Consider the following 26,374-nt stretch of genomic DNA (forward strand, 5'->3'; position numbering starts at 1 on the left):
TAGAAAATAAAAAAGATTCAGATTCTGCTCCCCAAAGTTACAGAACCAAAATGTAATTTACATTGGTTGGCCTCCGATGCGTGAAATCACGCCCACAACTAACTTCGCCGGCCGGAGCTTCCACCATTTTTTCGTAGCGGTGTATCGCGTCATTCAGGAAGCCAATCAGCACAGAGCCTCATTATCATAGCCCCGCCCACTCAGAATCCTGCATAGATAATGAGGTTAGAGAATGGGAAGATAAAGATGGATCAGAGGCTGAATTTCTAATTTATTTAGCAAAAACAATCAAAAGCTTGTTTTTAAAAATTCAAGGTCTGTTTAAAATAGGTATTAGATGTCATATCAGATGTCCCCTTTAAGGGTTTTTTGAGGCCCGTCTCTGCTGGTATCAGGTGACGTCACCGCTCCGTGGACATCATCTCCTCCACGCTGTCCCTTTAACTCCAGCTCCGTCCGGGGGGCAGGATCCTCGCGTTTTCTCTCTTTTCTTTTTCCTCCTCTTTGACTCGGAGCGGTGGTTTGCACCAACGACCGCAGCAGCAGCAGCGGCAGCAGCGGCAGCGGCAGCAGCAGCAGCACCGGGGCGGAGGAGCGACTCTCTCTGCGGGGGCTGCAAACATGCCGGAGCTGGCTCGGCCGGGGATGCGTGACTGTTTCTGGGCCGTGAACTGAATCTGAAGCTTAGCAGGGCCCGGAGGAACCAGGAGGAACCAGGAGGAACCGGAGGAAGCACCGTCCTCCTCCCTCCGTCCTCCTGCGGCTCCAGCGGGGATGCGGAGCCGCGGAGGAGAAGAAGAGGACGCGGTCACGACGGCAGCAGCCGTGGGTGTGGGCTTTTTTTATTATTATTATTTATTTATTTTTTAAATCTCTGCCTGCAAGGGAAAGGGTGTTGAGTGCAGGACGGACGGACGGACGGACTTTGATGGAATGCGTCCTCCTGCGTGATTCTGCAGCCACCGTGCGCGCCGCTGTTCTGCCAATTCTTGCTCCCTGACGAGAAATGCTCCTTTGTGGTTCTGCGCATGCGCACAGTGGAGGTGTTCTGCCAATCTTTGCTACCTGTCGGGAAATGCTACTTTGTGGTTCTGCGCATGCGCACAGTCGATTTTCAAAAAGTTTGATTGCCACGCCCATCATTTCTTGTAAAATTGATAATATGGGATGTTGAGTGTTTGATTCTTCAAAATACACTACCCATGACATGAATTGCATTACAATTTTGTGATAAAAGTACTTGCAATTATACGATAAAGGCAGGACAAGTTTATTTGTACAGCACAATTCAACACAAGGTAATTCAAAAAGTGCTTTACATCAACATTAAAAGCGGTAAGACATGATTAAGACAGTAAATGACAAATAAAATGAAATAGAATTATGAGAAAAGAAGGTAAAATAATAAAAAGCACAAGTTGCTGAAAACTAAAGAGAAAAAACAATTATATGGCTTTATTTGATATTCATTCAGTCATTTGCCTTTATTTAACCAGGTAGGTCATTGAAAACACATTCTTATTTACAATGACGGCCTGCCAAGCGACAAGGACCACTTGGGGGGGGAAAGGAAGTGGGCTAGGGAGTAAAACACAGTAAAATTGTAGCTCAAAAAAGGTAGAAAACCATTAAGTAGCATTTTTTGGGGGGCAAAGCAGCAGAAATTGGCAGAACACCGGCCGATACATTGCGATGATGGAGGACGACGCGCATGCGCAGGAGCCGCCGCGGGAGCGGACCGACCTGAACGTCGAGATCGACCCGGACTTCGAGCCCCAGAAGCGGCCGCGCTCCTGCACGTGGCCGCTGCCGCGCCCGGAGTCCGGCGGCGGCCGCAAGGGGCCCGGTGGGGCCCCCGACGCTGACGTCATCCCCGAGGAGGAGGACGACGACGATGACGCGGACGCGGCAGATGCGGCAGACGCGGCAGATGCCGCTACAGCGGCAGCGCGCAAAGCCGCGTCCGCGGGGTCTCCGGGGCCGGTCTGCAGGGAGGGGGGCCCCCTCCCCAGTGGCATCGATTCAGTCAAAGCTAAGGTATGGCAAGGTTACAGTCACAGAACTTAAAGGGGAACTATTATGGCATTTAATGTATATTTTAAACAGGCCTTGAATGTCTTAAAACAAGCTTTTGATTGTTTTTGCTAAATAAAGAAAAAGAGAAATTCAGCCTCTAAACCAGGGGTGTCAAACTCATTTTGCTTGACGGGCCGGATTTGACCAAATTTTTTTCTCGCAGGCCGCACGCTCATAATAACAAAAACGGTGCGAAAAATTTAGTTTCTAATTCTTTTTTTTTTTACTATTGTTATCTAATCCAATATCAGTTTAGTTAATTTTAAAGGAAATATGCACTTTGTTTACACTTTAATTATGTAAAATATATTTCTTCAGGATCTCTTCTTGAAATTTCTCGTTTTTTTTTTTCAAATTATGTAAGATATTTTTAATATCATTTTACAAAGATAAACAGAAACAAGTATGTTTTTTTTTATATTTAGCTTTTTTATAGGAAATTTAATTAAAAGCAAAATCTTTCTTATTACATCCAAGAGTGTTTCTTTGTGATTTAGAGATTTTTCCAGTACAATTAAGTGTATTTATTTTTAAGAATTGGTGCGGATTTTTACGCCAGTGTGCCGAAAAAGTCAGCACTTCTTTTTTAACTGTTTTACTTTGTCACTATCCTCGTATTCAAAACTGAAATTCTCAGAATAAATATCTTCTATCATCTTTTTTAGCAGTGATATTTTTCCTGCAAAAATATAAAATAGTAGTCAGTTAATAAAAATAAACGACCGTCTACAAAGAAATAAAATCAGAAAAGGCATTCTAGAAAACAAAAAAAATGTAGAGAACTGCTCTCTTTGTGGAATAACGATGGATTTGTAGAAGAAATATATTATCGTTTATGCTGCGATTCATGGTAATTATTTATGCCTTTTCTTTTTAGTAAATTAACATTTCGGTTTTTTGCGTTGGAAACTTCTCGCGGGCCACATGAAAATCTCTCTCGGGCCGCACATTTGACACCCCTGCTCTAAACCATCCGTGCGTCGAAAATGCCATACTAAACAGTATATACTAAAAAGTATACTTAAGTTCGGCACACTTTTGAGTAAATATCAGTAGTATGCATTAATTGGGACGTACTACTCAGAGCGCACACGTCACTTCCTGCCGTTGGGAGGGGGAGTTGTTACCATGATAACAACTCCTGTAACAGCTGCTACTGCTGCTGTTACCATGGTAACAGCAGCAGTAGCAGCACCGCTCCGCTCTTTCCCGTTTATCCTGTCCCAAACAAGATGACATTATATAATATTATTATATACGAATATTATAATATTAATATTACATAATAATATTATTATACCTAATATTATACTTATGACATATACGTATCACTTAGCAACCAAACACCGCTGCAATGCATTGTGGGAAGTTTCTGCTCAGCTAGTGTCCATCAATGCACACTAATACATTTCTCCAGAATAAGTATGGATAGCGTATACTATTGAGTACGTACTAATGTTTCGGACGCACTAAAAAATCTCACATACTGTTTTTGCTACTCATTAGGGTGGAAGGATGGGATTTCGGACGCAGCCATGTCTTTATCTTCCCATTCTCTAACCTCATTATCTATGCGGGATTCTGAGTGTGCGAAGCTATGATAATGAGGCTCTGTGCTGATTGGCTGCCTGAATTACGTGATACACCGCTACGAAAAAATGGTGGAAGCTCCGGCCGGCGAAGTTAGTTGTGGCCGTGTTTTCACCAACCAATGTAAATTGCATTTTGGTTACGTAACGAAAGGGAGCAGAATCTGAATGGCTCGTAGAAGCCACATAACACTGGATGGCTTGTTGAGCCGCATTTTGTAATAAATGTCCAAAATGTAATAACTTTTTCATTTCATTTTGTAATAAAGCCGCATTTTGTAATAAACTGCCCCATTTTGTAATACATTTTGTTATTGCATTTTGAGAAGATTATTATAAAATGCACTTGCAACTTTTTTATTCTCTAGGAAATGTAATAACATGGTGCATTATGTAATAATACCTATTATTGTTGTTTGTTTAACAATGAATTTATACAAGAGTGACTTTTGTTGTTTTTGTGCAATTTCCCTTAGAGCTATGTAGCCCAATAAATCTATGTATAATACTCCAAATATAACTTTAGTTGCCTGTTTGAAGTTTAAAATTATATAGGCCGATAACAAACAAATAAACTATGCTTTAGAATTGTTATTACATTATGCACCATGTTATTACATTTTTTAGAGAATAAAAAAGTTGCACGTGCATTTTGTAATAATCTTCTCGAAATGTAATAACTTATTACATAATGCGGCAAAATTTATTAGAAAATGCGTTGGGGTAGTTTATTACAAAATGAGGCAGTTTATTACAAAATTACAAAATGAAATGACAAAGTTATTACATTTTGGAGGTTTATTATAAAATGCACCGTTATTACAAAATGTGGCTCAACATGGATCATCCGGGCGGCTGTACAGACACTGCAGAATTTGGTTGTTTCTTCCTTCTCTGAGTTGGCAGGCTGAGGGGAGACCACTTTATATATGTTAAAGCAAGAAAAAACCTGTTTTTCATAATAGGTCCCCTTTAACTACAGTATCAATCAACATGCCCAGCAAATACTCATCACATAAGTCTGCTATGTAGCTTATCTGTGTGGTCAAGAAAATTTTAACTTTTTCAAATGCAGCCTCACTCACATCCTGCTAACTATGAACACTACACTTTAACAACGAGTTGATCAATTCAGTCAATGCGCCTTTACGCAAAACGCTACAGCAAGCGGCAGAGTTGGAGAGCAGAAATAGCGTATCTGACAAACGCAATTTAACTCATTCTGTTTACGTCATTCACTATGTCAGTGCAACAATATCACAGGGACATCCCAGTTTAACTCAAAACAGTTAAAGTCCAAATGCAAAAAGGAGAGGGAGGGAGCAGGAGAGAGAAAGATAGAGTAAAAAAGTCAAATATTTCCCTTAAATAGTTTTATAAGAGGGTAGGGTGTAGGGCTGTGCGATTAATCGATTTTTAAATCTAAATCGGATTTATTAATCAAGACGATGTTAAAAAAAGGAAAATCGGTTTTCTTTTTTTGCAGCTGGCTGCATTACAGACAGAGCTCGTCTCATCTTTGTTTGGTCAAGAAAATTGTAAATGTTGTCACTTTACTAAACTCAAGAAGGATTTACAGTATCTTTCAATTGCACTTCCTTCGCAATAGGGAAATGTGTTTGCTATTTTTCTTTAAAAATAAAGATAAAATATTTGAAACAATTTATTCCATTGTCTTTTGTATTTTTACCAAAAAAATCGAAATCGAAAATCGAGTTTTCAGAGAAAAAAATCGGGATTTTATTTTTGTCCAAAATTGCCCAGCCCTAGTAGGGTGATTTGATATCTTACCTTAAAAAGAACTTGCATAATTAATCCATCAGTGGCTAACAGCCTCGTTAATATCTTCTGCTGCTGGGGAAACATTGGACCCATCATTTGCCTTCTTTTTTTGAAAAAAAGAAATTGCGGGGTTGCCTGTTTCCTTTTCATTTTTGTAAGTTAGTAACACTGCAGAGCGCGCTAAAAACGAGATTGACCCAGCAACAACTGTCGTCAGGGACGCTGGGGCATCACATTTCAAGATATGAGTGGGGGGGGGTACAAGTGTTGGCAAAGATAATACCTAGTGAAATCCATCATGTTGTTCTGATTTGCATTTGTAGTTATTTTATATGTATTAAATAATAGAATAATCAATACAAATAGACACAGAGTAATGCTCCCCCCCCCTCCCTGCAGGCCGGCCCCGGAGACCCCGCGGCGGCCCAGCAGCAGCAGCAGCAGCAGTTGAGGAAGTCGTGCGCGCGCAGGAACGCCTGGGGAAACTACTCGTACGCCGACCTGATCACGCAGGCCATCGAGAGCGCGCCCGAGCAGCGGCTGACCTTGGCCCAGATCTACGACTGGATGGTGCGGTCGGTGCCGTACTTCAGGGACAAGGGAGACAGCAACAGCTCAGCGGGCTGGAAGGTGAGGAGCACGTGACGTCATCACAACAAAGACCCCCAGGGTGGCCCTGGGGGTCTGGGGGGGTGGAGGGGCCCCCAGCCCCAGGGGCCTCCTGACGGACACACATCACTCTTTTAAGACATTCAGTGCGTTTACATGGGAAGTTTAATTTAGGCCTGCAGCTATCGAGTATTCTACTGAAAATTCCATTGATTAATCGAGTAATCGGATAAAACATATTTTTGTTTAGTTAAAGAGCAATTATAAATATACATAAGATGTAGGATGTTAATTGACATCAAGACTAACTTATATAATCCAGTAGGTTCATGGCTGTGCATTTAAAACCCCTAAACAAATTAACTGCCTTCACTCAAAAAACTAAGGATCTTACCAAGAAGTTTTCTTATTTCTAACCTAAAAATGCCATTACACCTGATAACACACATAACTTAAAAGGTTAGGTGTTTTTCCCACGCGTTTCAATTGAACTTTCATTTGTGTCAAGCACATTTTAAGTTCTAGTTAAGTTTTAAGTTAAAGTATAAGATTTTGAGTTTTGGCAGTGTTCAAAATATAATTCTGAGACCTGCTGTATTGGAGCACATTAGGCACCAGTGCTGCTTGTTTTATCCATGAATGACTACAGACCTAAAATTGAAAACTACCCAGTTAGCTTTATTAGGTTTTTATTTTTCTGCCTTTTCTTTTAGTTAAAACTGTAGCGGGAACAGATGTTTAAAGGAACCTACGTATGTACCGGGTTAGAGGGGGAACATATAGGAGAACGGACCAGAAGAATATATCGTGGATTAAAAATAAAAGTTAAGCACTGAGCTACACGTGTCTCCCATCTGGGCCATTGCAGACTGCCTGGGCACATAGATATATATATATATATAATATATAGATATATATATCTATGCCTGAGCACGGCATGTTACTAAAACCAAACATCCGCCGCCTCTTTCTTCTTCCTTTACGTGCACGGCGTCAGCGTGCTGTACCGTCAGCGCGTTGTGCCGCATTAAATGTAGTCCGGGTGAAATACCTGCTTTGAGCTGCAAAATTAAACGATTCCTCGAGGCAGAGAAAATTCCTCGATCATTTTTTGTAATCGAATTACTCAAATTATTCGAGGAATCTTTTCAGCCCTAGTTTAATTCCTCTTTAATTCAGGATTAAAATTAAATCCGATTTAAAATGAGTCCCTGATTGGTCAATCAGGGACCAATCAGAAGGCTGACAAGGGGTCAATTGTCCAACTGAATCTGTTGAAATCGATTGTGGTGAACATATTCATGCAGTCATACTGATTCACCTCGAAGTTCCCATCAAAAAAGAGAGAATAAGGGCTTCACACGGACCCACCGGACGTGAGGGGCAGGGCTGTACAGTGCGACAGTTTTCATCGCATTTGCGAATAAAAATCATCCGGTGCGAAGAGAAATATGTATCCACTCGCATTTGTGCGAGTGAGTTGCGCTGGGGTCATGTTAAAAAAAAGTGTGAAAATCAATACACCAGCCTTTCTCAACCCGGGTTTCGCGGCACCCTGGGGTGTCGTCAAAAAAATTACCTATTCTGACATTTCATAAATAAATACCGTATTTTCGCGACCATACGGCCTAGTGCTGTATCACTCCGCCCAATCTAAAACATATTAACAACTACAGATAAACTGACTAGTGTCATTATAGTCCCTGATTTACATCAGAATATAAAGAATATATTTATAACATAATGAACCCTGAATTACCAAAATAACCTTCTTAACAAAAATAAATCTCCTTACACTTATAAGGTGAGCATGAATCAATCTTTTTTTATTATGTAAAATTGTATGTATTTATTTACTTTTATTTATTTATTTAATTTTAGTTGTTAAATTTCTGGAAAAGAAAAAAGTCAAATCATACATGAGAGAAACTATTCAGTTTGTGGCTAAATATTTGTACTTGTATGAAACTGAAGATCATAATGCAAACCTGACATTTACTTTTAGTTCAGTTTGTGGAAAATGGTTGGCCTGGCTTTCTCTTTAAAACTTAAACAGTTATAAAGCATTACAAACTGTAACAATAGGGCAAACGCACAGCATTGTTTTGTATTTTGTGTCTTTCAAATAAAAGACAATTTTTTCCAGTCATATGTTCCTCATTCAAGGTTGTTAAAAAAATACTGCTATAATATCGTATCGTTATCGTGACCTCAGTATCGTGTATCGTATCGTGAGATTAGTGTATTGTTACACCCCTACTAACTGTCCACCCGGGTGTGCTAGTAAATTTTTATTTGTGCTACTAAAATTTTTAACTTGCTAGCACCAGTGCTACCATTCAAAAAAGTAAGCGTGCAGCCCTGGTGAGAGGGATGAAAGTCGTGGGTGTAAACGGTCAGGTTTCTGGCTGCTCAGTCTCCGGTGCAGCGGCGTCACCGGGGCTCGGCCTCCGTTTGATTTTCAGGATTAGTTTGGGACCAAACCAATCCATCCGTCGTGGAATCAAGTCCGATGAAAGCTTGGAGCTTTGCAGGATTTAGATGGAGGGGGTGGGGGTTGTAATCCCACCACGACCTCCTGACCCCGGGGGAAATCTGCCGCTTCTTGACGGGAACTCGATTAAAGGTTAAGATTGGCCTTTTCATGACCCGATGCGTCGATCGGGACCGGGGGAGGGGCAATATGAGCGGCTAATCACTGATCATTCTGCACCGATTTGAGAAGGTTGGTTAAAACTTGCTGACATCATGATCTATCGGGAGACGGGAGCCAATCAGGCTGCTCAGCATCTTTACCCTCTTTTCACACTGAAAGCGTCACGGGCGTCATAGGCAGCCGGCTGCCATTCCTTTTCTATGAAAAAGCGCGTCGAGAGGCAGCGAGAGCAGCAGAGGCTTCGCGAGCAGCCGGAGCGGCGCGTCAATTTGAAGTTGAAAAATCTGAACTTTATGCAAATGAGCAGCGGTGACGCCGAGGCAGCGTCCAATCACAGACCGAGATTCCCGAAGCAAGAAGCCTCAATGCTGATTGTACTTTCGTGTACACACAAACGTACACTGATTCACATGCGTACATGAGCAGAGCTGTGCACTAACACACTTATTTTATCAGGAATTAATATATTTCATCCAGCAAACTGACATTTTTGATGATTTGACTGTCGTTTTTACCTGAACTGCTCACGTGAAACACGTATCTGATGGTTGAGGAGCTGGATGGTCCCAACGATTTTATTTGCTACATTGATCCAACGCAAAATAATTAACACCGTGCTTATTAATCACAAAACATAGGTTAAACATCATGACCAAATCCGCTCCGACCCGGTGTGTCAGTGATCACCGCAGACAGACTGCAGTTTAGCCTGAATTATAGTTCCACGTTAAATGGACGGCGTAGCCGACGGCGTAAGGTCGCGGTACGGTGTGCGTCGCCGCGTACCCTACGCCGTTGGTTCTGCGTTGGTGTGACGTGGAACCATAAATCAGCCTAGGCTGATTTATGGTTCACCGGGAGCAAGGGCTCTGGCGGTTGATGTTGATCCTCGGACCAAACTTGTTAAGGAGCATCAAACTCACTCTTATGTACGCGGAAATAACGCTAAAATATAAAGAAGGCGTCCCAAAGTGTGATCTATGGTGAAATAGGAAACTGAAGATGTGCACGCTATATGTGTAGGCTACGGCCCTGTCCCAATACTCCCACTACCCCTCGTTTTCATCCCTACCCCTAAATTTTGCGTGTTCCCGTGAGGGTAGTGGTGTCCCAATTCCTCTTTTCACCTAGGGGGAGTGAAGAAAACTAGTGTAGTGGCTATGAATCTGTCCCTACGGAGCGAGGGATTTCCGATCCTCACTAGTTTTCTAGGGACAGAAAAATTTCCCAGAATGCTTTTCGTCGTCATTTGCAGACTGAATCAAACTAAAAAACATGGCCGACATTTCTTATTTTTTAGTGAATAAAATCAATATTTTGAGTTAGTTTCCGCATAAAAATGCATTTTGATTACATTTCTAGCGAGAAATATATATTTTACTTTCATAATATTCACTCAGTGAATGTACATAATCACTTGTTCGCCCGTTGTTGCGAAGATCTCGCCAGAATAAAGGCTGATTTATGGTTCCGCGTTACACCAACGCAGAGCCTACGGCGTAGGTTACGTACCCTACGCCGTAGGCTCTGCGTTGATTTAACGTGGACCCATAAATCAGCTCCGGAGCCGGCAGACAGGCAGAAATCTCGAAATTTTCGGTGCAAATTTCTTACCAGGCGTAGCTACAACTGTTAGATTTCATCTATTAAACCAACATTTATCTTCCTAAATGATTTATTTCAGCCAGCGGTAATTCTCCACAGAGCTGCAGGTTTCTCCCCGGGACGACGGCGCAGGTTGACCTGGCGATCAATCCTGTACGTGAGCTGCTGCTGCTGCTCCGAGCCGGCGGCTCTTCTTATCTCCGAAAACATCGGGACAAATTTCTTAACAGGCGTTATTTGGATAAACTGAGCCCAGGTTGGGGATCTTAACGGTTACTTTTACGCCTGAAAAAATATTAAAACTTAATAAAGTGGCATATTAACAGCGCTACAGCTGAAATTAAAACAGCTTTTGGCTCTCAGCTTCCTGATTTTAGGGGTGGTGCTGAAAGTAGGAGTAGTGGGAGTATTGGGACAGACCTGGGAAGATTTCAAGTGCCCTAAAATCTGTCCCTTCATTTTTAGGGGTAGTGAAGAAAAGTAGGGCTAGGCTAGTGAAAGAAAGTAGGGGGAGTATTGGGATTGGGCCTATGTACACTGTTCCCTCCAGTTCTGCAGCAGCTTTAGCCCCGCCCACTGCAGCCGTCGACGGTACCTGCCGCTTTCAGTGTGAACGCTCCAAACAGCGAGATGCTGGCGTCGGGAGATTTTTGACGCTTTCAGTGTGAACGCAGGGTTAGGCTTAACTTCAGCCGTAGACGGGTTGAGGGTTGGGTTTCATCTCGGTTGTAGCTCACGTGATATCAGATGTTGCACAAGTTGATGGACGGAAGCAGCCTTTGATAAATAAGTCTGTAAAAATGCCTCTTTTCATTGAGATCATGTGGTGATGCTTGGGTTTGTGACCGAACCGTTCCACGTTGCATTGGGCCATAATAACATTTACTGTTTAGTTTACTAAAGCACATGTAGGCCAGATGTTTGGAGCCCCTGCATTCATCAGCTGTCCACCCCTGATGTTGACTTTATCATGAGCCTCTCTGTGAAATGGGTTTAGTACTTCGCTGGTACGAAACGTACCGATGGTGCAGGATCACCCAACTGCTGCTATTCAAAACAACTAAGATGGCTGCAGAATTATTTTAACCCTTGTGCTGTCTTCGGGTCAAGGAAGGAGGAAGGGAGAAAAGAAGGAAGGAAGGGAGAAAAGAAGGAAGGAATGGAAAAAAGAAGGAAGGAAGGAAGGAAGGGAGAAAAGAAGGAAGGAAAGAAGGAAGGAAGGGAAAAAAGAAGGAAGGGAGGAAAGAAGGAAGGGAGGAAAGAAAGAAGGAAGGAAGGGAGAAAAGAAGGAAGGAAGGAAGGAAGGGAGGAAAGAAAGAAGGAAGGAAGGAAAGGAGAAAACAAGGAAAGAATGTATGAAGGGAGAAAAGAAAGAAGGAAGGAAGGGAGAAAAGAGGAAGGGAAGAAGGAAGGAGAGAGCAGGAGGAAAGAAGGATAGGAGAATTACTGTAGGTCATTTTGACCCAAAGACAGCACAAGGGTTAAAACATCCCTAAATCCTCACCGGCGTTCCCACTCAACTCTGATTCTTTACGACTGGCCAGAAGACGCTTCTTCTGTTCGCACTGATCTTTAATTTCAAAGTCGGATCCAGAGGAACCGGACTAATTCAGACGGGTGGTGACTCCCGTTCAGAACCCATCGGTTATAATTAGTCAGATTTTGATCACCGCTTCATTAATTGGTGCAGCTCTTTAAAGGACCGCAGCTCTTGGTTTCCGAGTGTCGGCGTCCGGGTTCATAAAACGCCGCACGGATGAGAGCGCAAGTGAAAAACTGAGAAGGTTAATCGGTAGATGCTTTCATGTGCAGCGTGACTGAAGTCAAGTTTGTTTGTGTTGATGTCAGATATTAAAAGAGACATCAGCAGTTTTCATGATTCAGGTTTTACTTCTGAAGGAAATGAGGTGATTTTACAGTGATGGACCCGGTAGGATCCACTGACTCGGCGCTCTGCCGCGCCGTTACAGTGGGAGAAGGTCTGGACAACATGTTAGTGATGTCATCCACAGGTTTTTATGCCCTGTGGAGGAGCTGCAGCGCACGTTTACCGCCGTTTATCCCGTTTCAGAGGTCGTTTCAGTGGTAAAATCTGAAAATACTGCTGGATTTATGTGAAATTGGGCTTTAGCAGGAAGAACAGGAAACATGATTACCGTATTTTCTGGACTATAAGCCGCACCTGCATATAAGCCGCATCCGCTCTATTTAAAAAAAAAAAAAGATATGCAAACCGCAGATATTTATGTTGTTAGATTAGATATTTACTACATGTACAGAAGGATTTTGAACTGTAAATGATGTACATGTTTGTACCTAAATAGATCTTTCCTAACAGTGTCTTTTAACACGGCAGCAACTTTGCTGATTAAAACGGGATAGAAGAGAAAATAACCAGTATTTATTTATCTGTTTGAAATCTGCTTCTAACTACTTCTATCTGCTAAAGAAGTAGCATATTCTTCTTTGCATTTATTTTGTCTTAGTTTTGATTGTAATTCTGGTTAGAGCGCCCCGAGCGGTGGAAGAAAAATCCACAGAATAGAACCTTTGTATAAGCTGCACGGTTCAAAACGTATGAAAAAAGTAGCGACTTATAGTCCAGAAAATACGGTACTTTCATATAAAAGCCCTTTTTTTAAAGTTGTGAACAAAGCCCCGGTTAATAATGATATTGTCGTATTACCCTCGTTTTATTATCATCGGCTCGTTATGAGGACGTGTCAGTGGTGATCAATAACCACTAATGAGGTGAACGTGGTAGAAATGACAAGATGCCACATGTGATTGTGTGAGAGATGTGAATATCTGATACTTGAAGACCCCAGCAGCACCAGAGAGGGTTCCCCGACGGCCGGACCTCCTTCCTGCTCGGGAACATCTCTCCTGCAAACATTCCAGAGTAGCCAGAAAGGGAGTGGAGGTGTAAAGATGAAGTGCTGGAGCTGATGGCACTACTTTGTTTTAGCCTTTGTCCTCAATAAGTCCTCCTCACTCAGCTTTAGATGTTTTAAACGTCCTGTAAAGAAACTTTTCTGATGAGAAGACGAGCAGCTAGAGCAGGGCTCGGCAACCCGTGGCTCTAGAGCCGCATGCGGCTCTTTAGCGCCGCCCTAGTGGCTCCTGGAGCTTTTTCAAAAATGTTTGACCTTTTTTTTTTTTTTTTTTTTTTTTTTTTTTCCTTTTTTCGTTTTTTCCTTCTTTTTTTCTTTTTTCCTTTTTCTTCTTCTTTTTTTCCTTTATTTTGTCTTTTTTCCTTTTTTTTTTCTTTTTTTCTTCCATTTTCCTTTCCTTTTTAATCTCAACATTTCGACTTTTTTCTCGACATTTCGACTTTTTTCTCGAAGTGCATGAAGAAAAATCTTCCCCCAGTAATAACTAAGATAGATACATGCAGCATTTCTTCATTCTAAGGCTGATACAAGACTTTTAATTTTTTGTGGCTCCAGACATATTTGTTTTTTGTGTTTTTGGTCCAATATGGCTCTAAAACATTTTTGGTTGCCGACCGCTGAGCTAGAAGAAAAACCCAGACTCCCTCAAAGCAAAGATGTGTTTGTGCAGAGAAGCTTGGTAGCTCCGTGAGGGGGTGCTTGCTTGTTTGTTTGTTTGTGGTAACACTAACAGTCGGTGCCAGTTTTTCGTCCCCGATGCAGAAGTGCCTTCAGGTTCCCAGATCTGAACACTTCAACCCCCCTGTTTTTAAGTTGTTTTTTTTTTCTTCCTTCTAAAAACTTTAACAAAGTCTGAGGTTTTGCAAAGTGAACTAAAAACGGATGTCTGGAAAATACGCAGCGGAGGCCGGTTTTAGTTTGTAGTACGGGTCAAGGCTTTTTGACCCCCCCGCCCTGCTTTAAAAGGCTGGAAAGTTTCCCCCCCCGGGGGCCTAGAGTTTCCTGAAGTTAAATCAGATTAAATCTTGATGAGGTTTTAACACAGATCCCAAAAGTAGATAAAAAAAACCAACAAAACAAACGTGGCGTTGAGTAGTACTCGAGTTGTAAAAGAAATCAGGGGGGATGGTGGATTTGATCATATGGGGACAGATAATTTGTGCTGATTACAAATAATATAATATATTACAAATAATAGCAGTGACCAAAACACCTGCAGAAATACTGCAGGAATGACATAGCAGCAGTTAAATGCAGCCTTCTGTAAGCTTTAAATATCCACTGGGCTTACATCAAATACATCAAAACACAACAATAAAAAACACTTTTCTGAACTTATCAATATGACTCTGTCCTTCACAGGATAAGTAACATGGATCACTGCAAAAACTCACAATCTTAACAAGAATATTTGTCTTATTTCTAGTTAAAATGTCTCATTTTAGTAAAAAAAATCTCATTACACTTAAAACAAGACTCATCACTGGAAAAAACAACAATTTTCACCTGTTTCAAGTAGATTTTCACTTAAAATAAGTAGAAAAATCTGCCAGTGGAACAAGATTGTTTTGCTTGTAATGAGAAGATAAATCTTGTCCCACTGGCAGATTTTTCTACTTATTTCAAGTGAAAATTTACTTGAAACAGGTGAAATTTGTCAAATAAGTTATTTATCTGGTAATGACTCTTGTTTTAAGTGTAATGAGATTTTCTGACAAAAATGAGACATTTTAACTATAAATAAGACAAATATTCCTGGTAAGATTTTGAGTTTTTGCAGTGTAGACAAACTGTATCATATCTGACTAACGACTCCTGTACTCTTGTCTGTTTTTAATGATTACTGAAGATCGATGCTGATTTGATCTCAGATTTCTTCAGATTCTCTGAATCTTTGAAAATTTGTAATTGTTTTTTTTGTCCTTTTTTTTCCCAGAATTCCATCCGACACAACCTGTCCCTCCACAGCCGCTTCGTGAAGGTCCAGAACGAGGGGACGGGGAAGAGCTCGTGGTGGATGGTGAACCCGGAGGGTGGGAAGGGCGGCAAGGCCCCGCGGCGCCGGGCCGTGTCCATGGACAACAGCAAGTACATCAAGGGCGCGCGCGGCCGCGCCACCAAGAAGAAGGCGTCGCTACAGGCGCTGGCGCAGGACGGCAGCTCGGAGAGCTCGTCCAGCCTGTCCCGCTGGACGGGCAGTCCCACGTCGCGCAGCAGCGACGAGCTGGACGCCTGGACCGACTTCCGGTCCCGGACCAACTCCAACGCCAGCACGCTGAGCGGGCGGCTGTCGCCCATCCTGGCCAACCTGGAGCTGGACGAGGCGGCGGACGACGACTCGCCGCTGTCGCCCATGCTGTACTCCAGCCCCAGCAGCATGTCCCCGTCCACCGGGCCCGCCGCCGGGCCGCCCGCCGGGCTCTCGGACCTGGCCGGCACCATGAACCTCAACGACGGGCTGGCGGACGGGCTGATGGACGACCTGCTGGACAACATCAGCCTGACGGCGGCGCAGCAGCCGCCGCCCGGCGAGGACGGGGACGCCGGCGCCGACGGCCAGCCCGGCTCCGTGTTCAGCTTCGCGGGCCAGCTGGGCGGGCCGACCCCGGTGCTGTTCAGCCCGCGGCCGGCGCCCATGCAGACCATCCAGGAGAACAAGCAGACCACGTTCTTCGGCGAGGCGCTGCAGGACCTGCTGAGCCCCGGCAACGTGCTGCTCACGCAGTCCGACCCGCTCATGTCGCAGGCCAGCACCGCCGTGGCGCTGCAGAACTCGCGCCGCAACGCCATGCTGCTGCTGCGCAAGGACCCGCCGCCGGGCCGGGCCCAGAGCCCGCCGCCGGTGTCGGACGGCGCTACCGCCGCAAAGAAATCCCCCGGAAACCCGCCGCCGGCCGACCTGGACCTGGACGTGTTCCACGACGGCCTGGACTGCGACATGGACGCCATCATCCGCAACGAGCTGATGGACGCCGACTGCCTGGACCTGAGCTTCGACGCGCGGCTCGGCGCCGCCCAGAGCAGGAACACGGGAAGCTTCTCCGGCGCCGCGCAGGCGTCCGCCCAGAGCTGGGTGCCGAGCTGAGGAGGAGGAGGATTTACACTGAAAAAACTCTTTTACCAGGAACATTTGTCTTATTTCTAGTTAAAATGTCTCATTTTTTGTCAAAAAATCTCATTACACTTAAAACAAGAGTCATCACCAGATAAATAACTATTAGTAGTAATTAGTTATTTGACAATTTTCACCTGTTTCAAGTACAGGACTGTCTCAGAAAATTAGAATATTGTGATGAAGTTCTTTATTTTCTGTAATGCAATTAAAAAAACAAAAATGTCATACATTCTGGATTCATTACAAATCAACTGAAATATTGCAAGCCTTTTATTATTTTAATATTGCTGATTATGACTTCATCCTACACCCTTTCAAACAGGAAATATTTATTTACATATAGATTTGTCTCTTTAATTTGCTTTGTTTTGCTTATGGTTTTTTTTGTTTTTTTCGGTATATACATTTTATGTATTCTGATTATTTTTTTTTTGTTTTTGTTTTAACCTGTTTGAATAAATAATTAAACGAAACGAAACGAAGCTTACAGTTTAAGATTAAGATTCCCAGAATATTCTAATTTTTTGAGATAGGATATTTGAGTTTTCTTAAACTGTAAACCATGATCAGCAATATTAAAATAATAAAAGGCTTGCAATATTTCAGTTGATTTGTAATGAATCCAGAATGTATGACATTTTTGTTTTTGTAATTGTATTACAGAAAATCACAATATTCTAATTTTCGGAGACAGTCCTGTAACTTATTTGACCATTTTCACCTGTTTCAAGTAAATTTTCACTTGAAATAAGTAGGAAAATCTGCCAGTGGGACAAGATTTATCTTCTCATTACAAGCAAAAAAATCTTGTTCCACTGGCAGATTTTTCTACTTATTCTAAGTGAAAATCTACTTGAAACAGGTGAAAATTGTTGTTTTTTCCAGTGATGAGTCTTGTTTTAAGTGTAATGAGATTTTTTACTAAAAAAAAGAGACATTTTAACTAGAAATAAGACAAATATTCTTGTTAAGATTTTGAGTTTTAGCAGTGTAACAAAAACAACAAAAGAACAAAGTGGGGGGGTGTAAATGTGGGGTCGGTGTCCTGCGTCGTGCAACTAGAGGGAAGAAAGTATGTAAAAGTGTATTCATGTAGTATTTTCTTCCATTCTTTTTAACGTGAGGCATTAAGTTCGGTACCACATTTTAACGTGTCTGAGACACAAAAGAATAAAAATAAAAAAAAACAAAAAAAGTACGGAAGCGTATTGCCTTCACTTGAGAAAAAAAATCTGTTCTGTTTTTCTGAATTAATGAGATAATTATCTCAGAATTACAAGAAAAACTTTAATAAAAAAAAAAAATCTGCTAACATGTAACTAATACGTTAGATACCATACCTGTATTAACTTGGAGGGTTATTAGCAGCAGCAACCGTAGGCTACTCCATGCAGGTCACGTGAGAGCTTCTCGCAGGTTGGAAACAGAGCAGAATTATTTTTTTTCATTAAAAATGTTATCAGAATTCTGAGATAATTAACTTGTTAATTCAGAAAAACAGCTGATTTTTTTTTTATTCAAATCTTGTTCGGAATTATGAGATAATTATCTCGTTAATTCAGGAAAAACAGTGCAGATTTTTTTTAATTAAAACTTTTCTCAGAATTCTGAGATAATTAACTTGTTTATTCAGAAAAACAGAGCAGATTTTTTTTAATTAAAACTTTTCTCAGAATTCTGAGATAATTAACTTGTTAATTCAGAAAAACAGAGCAGATTTTTTTTTATTAAAATTTTTCTCGGAATTCTGAGATAATTATCTCGTTAATTCAGAAAAACAGATCAGATTTTTTTTTTTTCATTAAAACTTTTCTCGGAATTCTGAGATAATTATCTCGTTAATTCAGAAAAACAGAGCAGATTTTTTTTTATTATTGAATTTTTTTCTCGGAATTCTGAGATAATAACTCGTTAATTCAGAAAAACAGAGCAGATTTTTTTTTTTTTAATTAAAATTTTTCTCGGAATTCTGAGATAATTATCTCGTTAATTCAGTCTATTGATTGATTGTCTTTTGAGAAGTTTAAGCATCATGTTCACATTTGGCTGCTTTTCTGCTTGATGGAGCCTGAACCTGCTCCTGTGGTTGCCATGGTGAACTGAGATGGCTTGGTTTTTTTTTTTTTTGAAAAAACCTGCTGTTTTTTTTAATTAACAAGATAATTATGTCAGACTTCTGAAAAAAATGTAATAAAAAAAAAAATTCAGAAAAACAGCAGATTTTTTTTTTTCATAAAACTTTTCTCGGAATTCTGAGATAATTATCTCGTTAATTCAGGAAAAACAGAGCAGATTCTTTTTTTTTCTCAAGTGAAAGCAATACGCTTCTGTAAAAAAGAGTGTTTGACAGGACGTCGTGTTCAATCTACGTGGGAAGCATCGTAGTCTCAGGGAACCGCTCATATCACACGGTGAAACGTGGAACTGCGTTCTCTGCTCCTTCCTCCCGCTTTCACGCCGGAAATCTGCTTTTTATTGTATTTTATTTCAGCCAAAGGTGCGAAAGGCCTGTTTACAAACCCCCACCCGCGGAGAATGTCGCGTTATCCTGTTCACGCGGACAATACTTGAGTAGAGCTTTGTTTTTTCGGATTTTAGTTAAGTTAACGCACCAAAATATCATCCTGTAGACGTTGATGTCCCATCATGTGGACTGGGTCTCATCGGGGGGGGCTTTTCCGTTTATTTTGACCCCTAAAAACAAGTTTCACCCTGTGATTTTAGTGACATTACTGTGAATTACTGTATTAATTATCATTATAATAACCCGACCCGCCCAAATGTCATCAGTCTTCACTCACAAACCACCGAGGGGTTAAAAGGACGTGTTTTATTATCTCTCTCTGGACACACGTAGGACAATTTGGACTCGAGTAAACCACACTTAGATTGTCTTGGTGCTATAAACCCGAGGAGGAGGAGGGTGTGTGTGTGTAGTCTTTAAATGTTGCCAAAAAAAATGTGTCTGCATTTAAATGAGTGGAAAAAGACAAAAAAAAAGTTTTTTTTTTTAAATATATAACTGGAAGCAAAAATGCCCCTTTTTTTTTTTTTGTTCCATGAAACCTGTAACCTGTTTTGTTCTTTATTTGAATTTGCCCCTCAGCCCCTTCCTGCATATGTGAAAGCACTTTCATCTGACTCTTTCTTTTCAAATCGGCATCTCAATTGGTGGCAGATGATGATGGTCTTATGTTACATTTAAAGTTGGTGACATCTTACATTTTTTTTTTTGCACATTTTAAAGCCCGAGTCCCAATTTTTCTTAACTGTCGATGAAATAAAAAATAAATTCCACGTGAATGTGCTTCCAGGTACCGTTTCTGCTGCTTCTTCTTCTGCCAGCATCCACTTTTCACCAGTGTTTTGGTCCAACAGGGGGGGGGAGAAAAAGGCCTGTAGCACCCTATAATGTAATAATTTCACCCTATAATGTAATAATTTCACCCTATAATGTAATAATTTCACCCTATAATGTAATAATTTCACCCTATAATGTAATAATTTCACCCTATAATGTAATAATTTCTCCCTATAATGTAATAATTTCCTGAAAATGTAATAACGCCTGAAAATGTAATAAAATTTGCACTTAACTCAATTGAAAATGTAATAAAACCCAATAATGTAATAACTTCACCAATAATGTAATAAAATATCCTGAAGGATATTGTCATAACATTTTTACCGATAATGTAATACCTTATTACATTATTGGGAATTTATTACATTTTCAGGTGGGTCTTTTTTTTTCCAAAACTGATGATGTAATACTTGACAAATAATGTAATATATATGTTCATATTCAGTCCAGAGTTCTACATTTTGTGTTTTAAGTATCTAAAAATGTTATATTCACTGGATAGGATAATAATAATGTAATACCTTATTACATTATTGGGAATTTACATTGAACTCAAAGTCTGCAATTTAACCCGATAGTCATTCTGGTGTTTCAAATCCAGCGTATATATCATTCTTAGATATTTAAAACACAAAATGTAGAACTCTGGACTGAAAATGAACATATATATTACATTATTTGTCAAGTATTACATCATCAGTTTTGGAAAAAAAAAAAAAAAAGACCCACCTGAAAATGTAATAAATTCCCAATAACGTAATAAGGTATTACATTATCGATAAAAATGTTATTACAAAATCCGTCAGGATATTTTATTACATTATTGGTGAAGTTATTACATTATTGGGTTTTATTACATTTTGTAATGTAATACCTTATTACGTTATTGGGAATTTATTACATTTTCAGGTGGGTCTTTTTTTTCCAAAACTGATGATGTAATACTTGACAAATAATGTAATATATATGTTCATTTTCAGTCCAGAGTTCTACATTTTGTGTTTTAAGTATCTAAGAATGTTATATACGCTGGATTTGAAACACCAGAATGACTATTGGGTTAAATTACAGACTTTGAGTTCCATGTAATAAATTCCCAATAACGTAATAAGGTATTACATTATCGGTAAAAATGTTATTACAATATCAGTCAGGATATTTTATTACATTATTGGTGAAGTTATTACATTATTGGGTTTTATTACATTTTCGATTGAGTTAAGTGCAAATTTTATTACATTTTCAGGAAATTATTACATTATAGGAAATTATTACAGTATAGGAAATTATTACATTATAGGGTGAAATTATTACATTATAGGGTGAAATTATTGCATTATAGGGAGCTACAAGGCCTGAATAAAACAAAGACGGGGTTTTATCGCCGGGTGCGGCTCCAGAGGTGTAAAGAAAGCTTCAAGCGCAGTTGAAATGTGGAGTTTTTTTGATGTGCCTATTTTTTCCTACTTGTGTCCCTGGAGGAATCGCACAGCTGCAGATTTGACTCAGCAGGACACCATGAAGCTGATTTGCTATTGGACGATCACATCACGAGCTGGGAGCCAATCAGACGCCTGTATCCAGGAGGAGAAGGGCTCGCTGGGACCGAGGCAGGGCCTCTGCGTGGGGGGGCCAGGGGGGGGTTAGGTGCCCTGCAGGATGGATGCAAAGTGTCAGATTTGACGGTTTTGTACCATATTTGTTTTCTCTGGTGCCTGTCGGAGCCGCCGGGCTGCACCAGGTTTGTTTTTCCTCCTCAGAGAGACTGTGGTGGAGCGATGGAGCGATGGAGCCCTCTGCAGCTCAGGGGGGGAACGACGGAGGAGCTCCAGCACACGGGGGAGAATTAGAAAAGGTTTTGAGGTGATGAAGGTCTGTCGCATCAACTCTGAGGGCGTAAATGAAGGACACGGAGCCCCGGCCCCCCCAACCCCCGCGCAAAATAAGAGAAAGCTGCTCTACCAAGCTCTGTGCAAATCCTTGGTACCTGGTAGAGCAGCATCTAGTGGAACGAAGATTATAACAACTGTTGGTGAGTGATAGGACATTACACAGATAGTTTTAGTTTAGTTAGTTTAGTTTAGAGTTTATTTACAAATATTTAAAAAACACAAATACAGATAATAATCAATCAATTGAGGTTTGTAAAATGGGACTGCCCAGAAGCTACTGTAGCTTATGAATAAGGGCCCAGTCACACAGCAAAACTACTATAAATTACACAGATACATATAATAACCTTATCACCTAAAAAAGAAAAAACACAATAAAACCCTGAGACCTCCTCAGATTTCCTAGATACAAATATATTCTTATAAAATAATACATCAGGTATTGGTACATAAAAAATTTAATAAGAGACATAATTTAATAACAATTTTTGTTTTAGTCTCTTTTTAAAAATTGAGAGAGATCCAGACTCTTTTATAGCATTTTATATCAATCTCATTCCAAATTTTTGGGATGAGATTACACTGAAACTTGTACGTTTCAGTTTCCTTTTCTTTCCCTTTAAAAGTTTTTTTCCCCTTGTGGTGAGTTCATGAGTGGGTTAAGGTTAGAGTTAGGTTCATGTGTTCATGAGTGGGAGCATTAATGGGGATGAGATCACAGAGTCTGTCATTGAGTCTAAACACTACATTATACATTACAAAGGCAATGTGGAAAATGTTACAATCAGTAAGTTTCAGAAGCTTATATCCATAAAAAAGAGGATCAGAGGGAGCATTAAATTTTCTCCATGATATAAACTCGGATCACTTTCTTTTGTAAGATCTGTAGTTTGTCAACATAACTTGGATATGTTAGGTTTTGGAGATATTCTAGCTTTTTATGTGAAAGAAATACATTTGTGTCATCCGCAAAAATAACTTTATGCAGGATGTTAGAGGAGTTCTCAAAATCATTTACGTATAAGATGAAAAGAAGCAGTCCTAGTATCGAACCTTGTGGGACTCCATGTTTAATGGTTTTACATTGTGATTTACTATTATTTACATTTGCGTATTGCTCCCTTTCATATACATAGCTTCTGAACCAACTGAGTGCAGTTCCCCTGACACCATAATGCTGCAATTTTCCTAAAAGGATTTCAAAATTGATGGTATCAAACGCCTTTGATAAATCAAGAAAAACTCCAATCCCACGCTCACCTTTATCTGTCGAGTCATTTATTTTTTCAGCGAGATCTAAAATTGCCATACTGGTTGTGTTCTTCTTTCTAAATCCAGATATGAAGGAAGTTTACCCAGTATGGCTTTGTACATAAAAACATACCAATGTTGCTTTCTCCTTAGGCTTAATGAAGGCCAGGAAACCAAATCATAAAGTACAGGGATGTGTCTGGGACAATGAGTTGGATATAAAACATAAAGCATTGTGATATACACAGAGGGAGCGAAGTGTAGAGGAGGCAGCATGCATGTAAATAATATCCCCATAGTCTAGAACACTTAAGAACGTAGCTTGTATAAGTGTTTTCCTAACTGCTAAACTAAGACAGGCCCTATTTCGATAATAAAAACCCAGACTAACCTTTAGTTTTTTCATTAGGTTCTCAATATGCACTCTGAAAGAGAGTCTATCATCCACCCAAAAACTTCAAAGTATTTGAAGGATGATACTCTTTCAATTGAGTTCTCTCCTAAGGTATGAATGCCAACATTATCTGAGATCTGGTAGCGAGTTCTAGAAAAGATCATAAATTTGGTTTTCTTAGTGTTAAGAACCAAGAAAAATAACGTAATAATGTGAACCAGCAGGAACGAGGGGAAACGGATGAAACTGATCTGAATGAGGCTCCGAGAAGGAATCAGATCCGGTGGAGTTGCAGTAAAAGAGTCTCGCGTAACGTTTCTTGCTTTTCAGCACATGTAAAGAGCGTACAGAAGTGGTTTACTTTCACTTTTTGTTTATTTTTATAATTGATGACGTAACCCACGTGCCACTGCATCGTCTCTTAACACCGTTCTTGGCGTCCAGTTTGAGACTTGATGATCTTACAAGACTGAAAAGATGTCATGCTGTTTGTAGGAGCTTTAATACTCATGTCAGCGCCCTACAGGTGAGAATATCAAGTGTTTGGGTCCCTGAGAGCACAATTAGGTGACTGAACAAGTCCCCTTTGTTTCTATTTGTCTAAAACGAACAGAAGCTCAAATGAGGTTCACAAAAATGCACAAAAAAGTCTCCTAGTGACACTGTAATGTAAAGTTGTGTGTCATCTGCGTAGGTATGGTAACTTATCTTGTTTATTATTATCTGAGCTTGCAGAAGCATATAGATGTTAGATAGGAGGGGTCCTAGGATCTGGAACCTTGGGGAAATCCACATGTAATTACCTATTGACACAAAGTAGTCCAGTCGCTCTAGTAATATACGTTAAACCATGTCAAATACTGACACTGCACTTATTTTAACTGTGAAAATTATTATAAAATATGAAAAGTATTCAAATGCAAAACAAAGAAGTTAGTTTATATTTGATTCCTATGATTCAGCATAAATTTGAAATGTTGAGGTCACATGGTTAAAAAAAACCTAGAAAATAATTTTTCCTCAAATTAAAATTATTTTAAAATTCAAACCGGTGGTCCGCGGTCCTCTGGTGGTCCGCGGTGGTATTGCAGGTGGTCTGTGAAATTGTAAATGGAAAACAATAATTTGAAAAAAATTTAGACTCAATTTATTTTACATTTACTATTAATTTTTGTGAATAATTTACCCATCCAAATTATGTCAAATGAGGGAGGGTGAACTTTGTAATATTATAAGCCCTCTTGGCTTCCTATTGTTCATTTTTCATTGACTGTTTTTTGTTTTGTTTTTTTTTTAATAGTAAAGGTGCAAATAAAAATAGACACTGATGCAAATAAATAGCCTATATAGGCCCATACTCTTATTTAAAAGCAAGATGCAAAATAAAACAAACATCCCCAAAAGCAGTTGGTCCCCGAGTTGCTTCTAGGATATAATGGTGGGACTGGGACAAAACCAGTTGAAAACCTCTGGTTTAGGAAATAAAGTCACGACACAGTGAAAGGTTTTAACTTCTATTACCGATGAGGTAACTGCATTTGTGCTTGGCAGCGAGGATCGGTCCGGATCTATTTCCGTCCCGGGTCTTCACGGCTGCATCGGCAGCACCAGCTGTCGACCCTGCGGTCTGGCCGCCCCACAACCCGCCGGGCCTGCAGGACTTCACCGCTGGCCCTGCAGGACTTCACCGCCGAGCCAAGATACCGGAGAGCGGGACGGGGCAGGACACGGAGAATCCCACGGCAGAGAGTCGGCCCGGTTCTGTAGCCTCTCCTGCTGCTTCTCCACCATCAGCATCTACCTGGGATCTGAAACTGACCCCTGACCTCAGAAAGGTTCTCGTCGCACGGATCATTTACAACGAGGAGCCAACTTTGAGTTGTTTGGGAGTAGAGAGGTAGGAGGATCTTTCAGGTCCAAGTTTGTTTTTTTGTGATCAAATGTTTTTATTTATATTTCTTTTTTTTTTTAATATATTACAGGACTGTCTCAGAAAATTAGAATATTGTGATTTTCTGTAAGGCAATTACAAAAACAAAAATGTCATACATTCTGGATTCATTACAAATCACTGAAGTATTGCAAGCCTTTTATTATTTTAATATTGCTGATCGTGGTTTACAGCTTAAGAAAACTCAAATATCCTATCTCAAAAAATTATAATATTCTGGGAATCTTAATCTTAAACTGTAAGCCATAATCAGCAATATTAAAATAATAAAAGGCTTGCAATATTTCAGTTGATTTGTAATGAATCCAGAATGTATGACATTTTTGTTTTTTTAATTGCATTACAGAAAATAAAGAACTTTATCACAATATTCTAATTTTCTGAGACAGTTCTGTATAAACGGTGGCATCCACAATGATGTCAAACAAACATTATACACATATTTTCACCCTCTTCCAAACCCACCCCTTGTACCTAAGCATTCGATGAAAACAATTAATAATTAATAATAAGGAAAAGAGAAAAAAAAAGATAATACAACAATAAAAAACAAACAAAAAAAAGGACAAAATAAAACAAAGGCAAAACATAATAATATCAAAAACTGGACAAGGATTAGCTGCAACAAGGTCGTCCATATCAATTTTAAATACATCTTTCAAGTTTGGCTTTAATTTGATCTGCTGCCATAAACCAAAATAAAATATTTTGTTTTTTTGCATTCAAGTTGTAGATATTTCAGATAGATAAAATCAAGAAAAGTCAAACACCAATGGGAGATGTTAAGCGTGTGTGGTGGTTTCCATCTTACTGCAATTATCTTTTTTGCTGATGTTAGGCCAGCAAGCAAGATTAGTTTTTGACACAGTGAAGCATTAATTGTGGATAAATTATTCAAAATAAGTGTTTGAGGGTTTCCTGGAATATCCTGGGTTGTTTGGGAGTAGAGAGGTAGAGAGATCAGGTCCAGAAGTCCTGAGGAAAAGCCTGCAGGAAGACGGGTTTAAACCTGAAGGTCCTCGGTGCTGCTGCAGTACCAGCCCTGACCACACGGGGGCAGCACATCACATGACCGGTCCCGTTAGCCTCGTAGATCGTGTAACTCTGGATAAACCCGACATCGTGGCCGTCTGCCGGGTACGGAAGAGTATCAGGGCCAGGCAGGAGAAAACATTTTTGAGAGGGGAAGATTTTTT

At 40.3% G+C, this 26,374-nt stretch overlaps 1 protein-coding gene across 1 annotated transcript; it reads left to right on the forward strand.

The window, feature by feature from the left end:
• Window positions 1–408: 408 nt before the first annotated feature.
• Window positions 409–16,557, forward strand: foxo3a (forkhead box O3A). Its single transcript, XM_061743910.1, has 3 exons — window positions 409–2,037; window positions 5,847–6,077; window positions 15,148–16,557. Exons 1-3 carry the CDS (start codon window positions 1,693–1,695, stop codon window positions 16,294–16,296), a joined length of 1,725 nt encoding a protein of 574 aa, XP_061599894.1. The 5' UTR covers window positions 409–1,692; the 3' UTR covers window positions 16,297–16,557.
• Window positions 16,558–26,374: the final 9,817 nt, after the last annotated feature.

This window comes from Cololabis saira, chromosome 16, assembly GCF_033807715.1.
Source record: "Cololabis saira isolate AMF1-May2022 chromosome 16, fColSai1.1, whole genome shotgun sequence".
NCBI lineage: Eukaryota > Metazoa > Chordata > Actinopteri > Beloniformes > Belonidae > Cololabis > Cololabis saira.

Bases quoted from the DNA above. Each gene is read 5' to 3' on its own strand.
- foxo3a (XM_061743910.1), top strand. From the start codon at position 1,693: ATGATGGAGGACGACGCGCATGCGCAGGAGCCGCCGCGGGAGCGGACC. The intron at 2,038-5,846 runs GTATGGCAAGGT...CCCTCCCTGCAG, and splicing joins TCGATTCAGTCAAAGCTAAG to GCCGGCCCCGGAGACCCCGC. The intron at 6,078-15,147 runs GTGAGGAGCACG...TTTTTTTCCCAG, and splicing joins ACAGCTCAGCGGGCTGGAAG to AATTCCATCCGACACAACCT.